The sequence below is a fragment of the Photinus pyralis genome, unplaced genomic scaffold (assembly GCF_008802855.1).
Source record: "Photinus pyralis isolate 1611_PpyrPB1 unplaced genomic scaffold, Ppyr1.3 Ppyr1.4_LG3a, whole genome shotgun sequence".
Classification (NCBI taxonomy): domain Eukaryota; kingdom Metazoa; phylum Arthropoda; class Insecta; order Coleoptera; family Lampyridae; genus Photinus; species Photinus pyralis.
The window spans coordinates 13,069,386-13,079,484 of NW_022170509.1; the positions used below are offsets into that span (position 1 = coordinate 13,069,386).

A 10,099-nucleotide genomic window follows, 5' to 3' on the forward strand; every position below is an offset into this window, starting at 1 on the left:
TAGTGGTACTAATCATTCTTTCCTTGTCTTCCTTTTGCCTTTTTAAAAATTGATTTCAAATTCTGAAAAGCGATTAAATAAATTAATAAATAACGTTATCATGCAGAGGGCCTTAATTAATTTTTATAATGTTTACTACATTACAATAAAAATGATTTGTTTCTATTGCGTAGTATTCAAACGTATATACGTAGCTGCTCTTGTTTATCAGCGGCGACTCGTTCCTACGACGGGGGCCTTTTATAAACAATTTTTTTTTATTTCCGTGGTTTATCAAAAAGCCAAAGTTTTAAATTGCGAATTTTTCCAAACTGACTCCAGGTGATATCAAAACATTTTTATTTATTACCGATTTCGTGGAGGAAACGGCAAGCAAAATGCACTATCTGGGAGCGACACGTTAAACATCTTTCAGACAAGTGTCTGGCTAGCATTGATCTTCTTTTCCCTCAGAATCTTGTCATGGTTCGCCACGGTTATCTTCTGCATCCCGTTCTCCTCGACCACTATACCCTTCTCCTCCACCAATCCCCCCTCAGCACATATGCCCACAGAATTGCAGTCCCAATTGAAACCAAAATCCCTATTGTCTTCGACGTGACCATCGCCATCCCCCACCTTAATTACTTTCACCAGCAAGTCCACCGCTAGCGGACACCTCCAACACGGGATCTTCATGTTTCGCAAACACTGTCCATTCGAACCAACCTATATCCCAGATCCCACACCAAAATACTGGTCCCAAATGTACCAAAATCTTGGGAGGTGGAGTACTCTGCAGCGACTGAGCGACCGCGTAACGACTCACGGCAAACTATAACCGCCTCTTATGATTCGCCCGTCTGACTATCCAATCAGAAGAAAGCGAGCGATAGAAAACTGCCCAGAAAAGCAGTAGGTGCCCCGTGCTCCTTGGCACCGTCAGCGCATCATCATCAAGCATCATGTGGCCAACAACCAGCAGGTATGTATATGTAAATAAATATTAGTTCTTCAGTATTATTTAGAGCTAAACACAAGAACTGTATCATAGAGGAAATACAATTTACTCTATGACTGTATTTATACACCAATTTCATCGGGGCGGGGCAACCGCAAAATAGCATTAATGCACGGGAGCTAAATTTTGCGCTCTTAAGGTAGGCATTGAATAAAAATTTATTCAATGGGTAGAGTAAAATCTTCATTTATCTAGTAATTTTGTTCCGGAATAAACTGCAAAAATGCATTGCCTTGATGAATAAGTACCTGACTTAGTACTATTTCCGTGTTTAATCTTTGGTGTTGGTTAATTGTGCGGACCGGTGGAGGTACCCAGCGGGCACGTCATCGGGTGGCGGATGGAGGACGCGCACACAGACACCCGAGTATGTTTGTAAAGTAACCCGTGTTTCCGTGTGTGCAGTGAAGATTATATAAGTGGCTCGTACAGGGGCTAAACGCCTGACTGATAGCAACGAAGGTCGTCGCCGCGGAAGAACCTCCTGGCTCCTAAGGTGCTAGCGACTGCGCCAAGGGCTGCGTGGCACTGCGGCGCCGTCTCCACAACGATGCCCTTCTGATACCGGGAAACCTCTGAGTGGTGACTCCTTCCTTTCGGGACGGAGGTGGCAGCCAAGTCTTGGGTAAGCGGTTTGGCCCAGGTGTGAAACTGCATTTTCGCACTACTCGTGGGAATTGTATGGACGACTAAACAAACGTTTGTACCCTTTCTAGACTCCTCGACAGAGGACACCAACAAGTCGGGTACCGAGGCCGGTTATACTCGAAAGAGGGGACGGTGCAGGGCCTTAATCAAAGACCTGGTGGTGACCCCAGCCCCTAGTCGCAAGAAGAATAGGACTGGCCCATAAAAGACGATATGATCGGATCCACCGGTTCTCGATGGCAAAGCCTCGGGTCAAGCGGGACCCAAGGGCCACCAGAGGGGGGGAGGCAACTGGGGCGATTTGCCGCAAGCCCCCGATTTCAAAGGGCCCCCGTGTTGGCCGTGGATCTGTGAGGATGAATGAAACAGCAATAGAGTTGCCGTTGCCACATTTTCATTTGTACTTCCGATGATGCCAGTACATTTCTAAAATAACATTTTCTTTGAAATTTTTTCTATTCCACAACAGGGACCCAAAATTTACTTTGTCCCAGGCCCCTGAAATTGTCTGGGCGGCCCTGCACCATATAGCCTAAGACCGGTGGCTCGTCAAGGGCGTAACTCGACGTCGGCGACCAATAAGCGTCTCAGAACAAAGGGAAGCACTCCAGGGTGTCGCTCAAGAAAACTATGAGCAAGTCGCTGCGGGGTTGCACCCGGAGGTGGACATCACTGAGCCCTCAGTCGAAGTGTATTATGGCTGCATTGCAGTTGTTCACAAAATAGAAGGGGGGGGGGGGGGGCTTTCCTCGGCTGACGACAAAGTTCCGCTGGAATCCGTAGAGTGCCACATTGAGACCGAATGCGAAGAGCAGTATAGCAAGGTCTACTGTTAGTGTTGGAGGACCGTTCCTGGGGTGGCGCGCCTCTGAAAGTGTAGCGACACGTCCCTAAGGTAACGAGGGTGTTGGCTCTGTTATACGGGCTCCCGAATGACACGGTCGCCATTTTGAAGCCCCTCCAGAGGAAAAATCCTGGTTTCAGTACGTCCTTTTGCAGGGACGAAAGCGAGTGCTCTGGCTGCGCCTGATAAGGGAGAGGGCTCTACTGCAGCAGCGGGATCCAATTTCCTTGCAACGGAGGGTTTCGCAATCGACCTCCAAAGGGCGTCAGGATTTCTACGGACGCCCTTAGAGGTCAAGGAAGATGTCGACGAGCTTTCGTGTGGCGGTTCTTGGCTCCGGGTTCGGAACCGTCGGCATCACTAGGGGGGAGAGGGAGGAAACCTAGTACATATCAGTGCCGACTCGTGTGGCGCAGTTGAATTGAAGCGCGACAGTTGAACTAAAAGGTGCCGTGGTTCGGGCATGGATATCTGTAAATGTATAGTGGATTGGGTTGTTGGAGCAGTGTTGGCTGAAACTCTGCCCACTCAAAAATAAAGACCACAATAAATAAATATTGCCCATGTAACCTACTTACAGAGCAATTTGCAGCACAGTAAGGGGGAACCTCAACTTGGTAAAGCAGACAATGCCTCATACAAGAACCTTGGGTTTACAGGGGACGAGTAACCGAGGCCTGGGCTAGGTGGAGGACTATCTTTATCGTAAGAGGGACAGCCAACTGAACCCTAAGGATTTGCATTTATGTCAAGTAGAAAAACTCCCAAGTCTCCTGGATACATACTTTCCAGACTCTGGAGACTATATAACTTCCGACCCACCGAAAGGAGCTACCCGGGTCTATGTTAAAAGGCTTTATATTCAAAGGTAAAGGTGATAGAAGGGCCTAGAGCCACTGGTCTCACATTTGTTGCACCTCTTTAGATACTCCCTGGTTTTAGGGTATATCCCCGAAAGCTGGGGAAAGGTAAGAGTTGTGGACGTACCTAAGCTGGGTTGGTCCTTCTGAAAACGGTGGAGAAGATGATATATGCATACATAAAGAATGGGACCACTATACATTCATTCCAACATGCTTACAGGGGCGGTAGGTCCACGGAGACTGCTCTACAGTCTCGTGTGAGGGCTGGGGAAGGAAATGTTTGGCGGGGTAGCCCTGGGTGCGTTTAACACCACGTTTGATTCAATCCATTAGGCTGCTAAAGGCTTTGGCATTGATGGGCCAATCTTAAGATTCTGGTCGTCCATAAGTGTGGCTGATTTTCGTACTTGAAGCCTTGTATTCTAGTTATGCCTACTCCTTTTGTAACTTCACCATCCCTACTTTCCTTTCTCCACCAATCCACAGGTACCCACTCTTCTTCCTACTAATTTTAATACAGCAAATAAGAAAAACTATGCTATACAGTGAAAAGTAAAGGAAAATGATTAATGTATTAGGGTTATTTTGTAATAGCAATAAAACAGCTGCATTCCAGGTTTGGAAGATATGTTATAGAGATGTATTTTATATTAAACAGCTTCTATGTAGGTAAGATAACAACGTATAGTAGGACCATTATGTATACAAGACATTTATCTATGTATGTGTTTAAACACTAACACATACGAAGCAAGCAACATGCAAAAATATTTAATCGAGCTCACTAGAAGATTCATAAAATAATGCGGTAAAAAATTACTAAAGATGGAACGATGAGAATGCAAAAACGCAAATAAACATGACAAATAGATATAAAATAACATGTGTAACAGTAGTATATAATACAACAATTTAAAACAAAACATTAAGTTAAAATCTTCTATAGTGGCTTGATGACCATAGTAGAACACGTCAATTACGCTAACTCTAAACGCCTCATTTCCTTTGACATAGTTATTCCCATTTGTGCAGGTGATTTTGTTACAACTACACCGGCCTGAAAGTACAAACTTAAAGTGAGCACACTAAAGGAATTTGGTGAACTTACCTTCTCCAGTGCATTAATTTTGTCACGAGCACCACCTTTGCCTCCAGAAATGATGGCGCCAGCATGTCCCATCCTACGGCCAGGTGGTGCAGACAGTCCAGCAATGAACGACACTACCGGTTTTGCATCTGGCCCCTATACATTAATAGACAATTTATCGCACATTAGTTGTATTTTTTATTATTAGGTTTTTTCCAAAAAAATGGTGTTTGAAAAAAACCTGAATCAGTTTTTCTTTTTTTTTTAATTTCAAAAGTCAAAGTTGGATGCGTGATCTTTCTGAAATTTGAATGCCACCTCTTTTTAATAAAGGCAAACTAATCGCTAATATCAAATAAGAAGGGGGGGGGGGGCAATTTTGAATTTGAAAATCTTGAAACCAAAGCATCAGAAGAGGGTAGTTATACAGGGAAAATTATAAAAGTCGACGCGTACCGTCCATAGGGTCAAAACTTCAATTTTGATTATTTCAAAAATGGAGCGCCGAAAGAGGAAACCTACAGAGCTGTTGACAAAGTGCATGCGTGTCATTTTTGTTTCCTTGTTTGATTTTGTTTTAAAGAGTCCACATGACACCTTTTAGTGCACATAAAAGAATAGCCTCTGCCCAATTCAAAAATTACAAAATTTTTTTAAACTCTTTTTACATGATTGACCTCCCTGAAGTAGACAGGGCAAGTTGAGCTCAAAAATTGTTCAATGTTTTATTACTATGAGCTTTTTTTAAGCTTTTCAACAGTACCGTTTGAAATTTTTGAGTTCTTACAGCCAGTTCACTAATCAATTTTTCTCTTGCTGCAACACAACCACCACCTACAAATTAACGAAGTACCATGAAGAATAATGTTGTAGGTAATTCTGTAGCTACTACCTGCAGTAATGTTAACTACTTGTTTTAAGTAATATTCCTGCAACAGTACGTCAGTTTCTCCTAGCTCATAGCTCTTAAAAATGATAAAAAAATCTGTGGTTTGTTTTCATATTAAATTAACTTGGATTCCGCGTAGCACTGCTTTCTTATGCTACAAACTTACCTACGCCCCAGCCTTACTGGTCCCACTTACCGAATTGTGCTTTAAGAGATATTCCGCAGCATTTTCTTCGGCAACTCCACCAATTTCTCCAATAAGAATAATTCCCTTAGTTTTCGGATCCTGTAAAAATACTTCTAGGCAGTCTATGAAGTCGGTACCGTTAAACGGATCACCGCCGATGCCGATACATAACGTTTGGCCTAATCCGACTTGCGTAGTTTGATGTACGGCTTCGTACGTTAACGTGCCCGATCTTGAGACAACTCCTATTCTACCTTTCTGGTGTATGTGACCGGGCATTATGCCAATTTTACACTGCAAAAAAAAGGCAGTTGGCTTATTTATAATGACGATGTAAAAAAATTACTTCTTCGGGGGCAATTATTCCGGGACAGTTAGGGCCGAGCAAGCGTGTTTTGTTCTGTCTCAATAGTTTGTGCTTAACTCTAACCATGTCCTGCTGTGGAATGCCCTCAGTGATGCATACGATGAGAGGAATTTCGGCATCTATGCCCTCCATAATGGCAGCTGCAGCTCCTGGAGGCGGAACGTAGATGACAGTCGCATCGGCACCAGTTGCATTCATCGCCTACAACAAAAGGTAGACGACACTTCCACAAGATGCAAACGTACTTCCTTAACAGTATTAAACACTGGCTGACCAAGATGCATCTGGCCTCCTTTACCAGGAGAAACTCCGCCGACAACATTAGTTCCATATTCTATAGCTTGTTTACTATGAAATGTCCCTTGTTTACCGGTAAACCCTTGGCATATCACTTTTGTATTGCTATTAATTTTTAAATTTTTGCGAGTGGCCTCATAACTGTTAAATCGGACAATCTGAGTATGTCTTAGACTTCCAGCTAAAACAAAACCAAAATCGATTCAAAGTTGGGACCGAAATGCACAGGAAATGAATACTATTGAAAATAGGAACTTATATAATATTATTTAGCTATTATTACATACGGGCTCACCTATTATTCTAGAAAACATCCTACTTAACACAACCATATTTGAACAAAAGCAGTAAGTAACAATTGAATTGTAAGTTAAAAATAAGCCGTTTTTATAAATTTAACCATAATAATTTAAATATTCAATGGATAAGATATCTGTTCTTGTTAACCACAATACAAGGAGTAGCTGAAATGAGAGAGAGAAGACAAAGTACAAAAAGCAGCTGACTTAATACAGGGCGCTACTATCACCTTTATTATACAAGGTGTCTATGTGAAAATTTTCAACAGGTTTATACAGGCGCAGTTGCGTCTCGTAAAGTAGGCCTAAAAAAAATAACGGCCAACTTTCCGAAATCAACCACAAATTTTAAATAAATTGCCAAACTATTATTAATGTACCTTTTTCATAATTTAATTCGCCACTGCACCATAATTCGTACCTCCGCCATTTTTTTTTCAGTATTATTCTATATAAAAAACACTTGTGGCCATTGTTCTTACATGTCGTCGAGTTGGTCGGAAACAGATTTTTCAAAGGTTCCAAGGGTGTAATGGAAAAGGGTTTTGTTATAGACTTATTCGAAGTTCATCCGATGTTGTGTCATGAAGTTGACCGTGGAACCTGATTTTCCGAAAATAGATGAGGCACAAGGTTTCTCAGTATATTTTGACCCCCGCTTTTATTTTCATTAATTTTGGGAACACAAAAAAGTTTCAAATAATAAGGTTTTCTTATTTTATTATTACCAGCACTACGCGCAACCTGGCCAACCTCTCCTACACTCCATACTCGACCTATCCGGAAGTGGACTGCCGTTTGTCCGAGACAAGTAGGGGTTGTAGTGAGCTTGGTTTGCTTCCTTCCGAATTTTATATAATTTTACAGATCGTATAATTTGAAAGAGCTGGGAATTTGCCCACGTTTCTGTGTAATCTGTTGATCTATCTGGGAAATTACATGTTTCTGTAAACCTAGTTCCTCGAATTAAGCGATATCGGCAGCCATAAACCCTACGATTGGTTACAAATACATTCCCTCCACTGCCCAGGGTAACGAAGCGAATAGCATAAGTGATGCATATGAATGAAACAGTGACTATGGTAGCAACCAAAGACAGCATCGCAGACCAGCTACCGCCGTCTAGCTGTCTCTCCTGTCGTGGGCAAGGGCTTGAACGGGATTAAACGGCGCCGACATGTATTCACATTCACATGCGCCAACCATGTCGATATACCATGCACTAACCGGTTGAGCTTAGGATGGTGCGGGGGTTTTTGGCTTAGCCGCCTGGACCAAGAGGAGACAGCTTCAGCAAATATCCTAAATCCGAAGGGTCCACAATTACTGGCTCCAAACTCGGAGCACCAGGCGCCACTCCATGAATTAAGTCGCCTTATATACACGTGTGTAGAGGCACCGTGAGTGTGTACATTTTTTCCCCCATATACTCGGACTTATATGGACCAGGAAAAAGAAAAACTACATCCTGATAACCTGGTATTGGGGAGCCTAAAAAACACAATGGGGCAGCGTGCCGGAAGCTAACAAAAATGCACCAAAAAACCAGGGAGAGCTAAGAAGCCTTTGACCTCACATATCGATATCTGCTGAAGTTGGGCAACCTGGGCGCTCTAAAAGCCGCTTTACATTAGGCAATTTTCGTGCAATGCAAGAGCAATGCAAGTTAGAGATACGTTACTGCGCATGTTCATACGCAATTCAGGTGCAAGAAAAATAAATAGAGAAAGTTCTATTTCACTTGCAAGTTTGGCGCAAGTTCTAGTAACTTTTCTAGTAATTTTGTCAATACCACAATTTATTTGGTTTCGCGTGTGTTATTTTGTGTGTTTTTTTTAATAGCAAGTCCCACCACATAATAAGCTGTAGCCAGCTTAATTTCCTTTTGTTTGCTCATACCTAATGGTCAATTTTATTAAGTTTCAAGAATAACCTTCGGTGTAAACAAACTGAAAAGTTTCAATTTTTGAAAAATATGTTGTCAGTACTGCAACACTTTTCTGAACTTGCACAAAAGTTGCAACACAATTGCATAAATGTAAAACCGTAATAAGCAATGCAAGGCAATTTTAGATTGCATAGCACAAGCCTTGCATTGCACTAAAATTGCCTAATGTAAAGCGGCTTTAAGCGAGCAGGAAACGCGCCTACCAAGGCTGCACTGAAAATTGGGACGCAAAAGCGACACCGATCTGAAGGTAGCACTTCCAAGGGAAGCAGCTCGAAAAAGGCAAAAACTGGGACCGTCGATCGTAAGATGGATCCGAGACGTGCTCGAAAGCAGAGTCATTATGTCCTCAATTGGGATTACGGAAATGAGCTCATCGGTCACTAGAGGATGTCCGCAGGGTGGTGGGGTGTTGTCTCCACTGCTGTGGTGCCTGGTACTAGACGGGCTCCTCCGCACCTTGAACGAGGGGGGAGCGTATACACAGGGATACGCGGACGATCTCGCGATCGTCATAACTGGGAAGTTTCCAAACACCGTGAAAGAACTCATGCAGGGGGCTCTTGAACAGGTGGATATGTGGTGCAGTAGCCATGGCCTTTCCGTTAACCCGGAAAAGACCGAGGTTGTTTCATTCACGAATAGAAGGAGAGCGGATCTTACTGGGCTCGCTCTTCGAGGACGTCAACTGGGTCTGACCAGGTCAGTGAAATACCTGGGAGTCATCATTGACTCCCGCCTGACCTGGAAAGGGCACATTGAGCGCATAAGCAAAAAGGCCACTGCATGTCTATGGGCATGTAGAAGGGCTTTTGGTTGTACATGGGGCTTGAACCCTCGACTGGTATACTGGCTTTACACTGCAGTGATAAGGCCAATAATACTGTATGGTGCACTTGTATGGTGGCCTGCCATGCGCAGGGTAACCTACAGGAAGCAGCTAGGAAAGGTCCAGCGACTCGCCTGTCTGGGAGTCACTGGAGCCCTAAAAACCACGCCAACCTTGGCCATGGAGGCACTTCTGGGACTAGAGCCTTTACACTTAGCTGTGGAGGCAGAGGCTCGGAAAGCTTCCATACGGCTAAACGATTGGGACGAGTGGAAGGACCGAGGCAGCATTGGGCACGGCGGAAACCCTCTGAACCGATCCCCTCCTCGCAAGAAGGGATGCGATCCGGGTTATCTTGCTAAGTAACAAAGTGTTATAAAAGTCATACGTACCACGTATTAACCATATGGCAAAAATCCGCCGTTCTGATTGGCCCACGGCGAAACGCAGTACGTTTTGTCCAGCTAGAGACAGTTATCTGGAACCGGGGAGGGTGAAGCAGGCTAAACAGGGTTCTATCCTTCATTGAGAGGAACGGGCTCTGAACTCAGTTGCGAAAGAAAGGGGGTAGACACAATGGGCCTCTGGTGTGCCTGGTCGGGCTCCCCTGAGGATAGAAAGACACCACCTCTGCCAATGTGACGCTTTATGCATCAAAAAAAATTTACAACGAAGATTCGCCCTATCAAAATCCCACCTTTTTTCCTATGGCGCGAACAAACGCTTTATCAATCGTGCGAGTGCGACGGTCAAAAGCTCTAAAGCATCAGGTGCCGAATGCAGTTACGTTTAAAACTGGCGCGCTTGAAAACCGGAAGTCGCATCAGTTCACCGTTTGACA

At 43.8% G+C, this 10,099-nt stretch overlaps 1 protein-coding gene across 1 annotated transcript; it reads right to left on the bottom strand.

Annotated features, from left to right (window-relative positions):
* Nucleotides 1-3,981: 3,981 nt before the first annotated feature.
* Nucleotides 3,982-6,660, bottom strand: LOC116165354 (succinate--CoA ligase [ADP/GDP-forming] subunit alpha, mitochondrial-like). The gene is made up of 6 exons (XM_031479719.1): nt 6,478-6,660; nt 6,131-6,363; nt 5,865-6,086; nt 5,528-5,812; nt 4,464-4,598; nt 3,982-4,412 (listed from the first exon to the last, which is right to left on the bottom strand). The coding sequence occupies exons 1-6, from the start codon at nt 6,512-6,514 to the stop codon at nt 4,332-4,334; spliced, it is 993 nt and encodes a 330-aa protein (XP_031335579.1). The 5' UTR covers nt 6,515-6,660; the 3' UTR covers nt 3,982-4,331.
* Nucleotides 6,661-10,099: the final 3,439 nt, after the last annotated feature.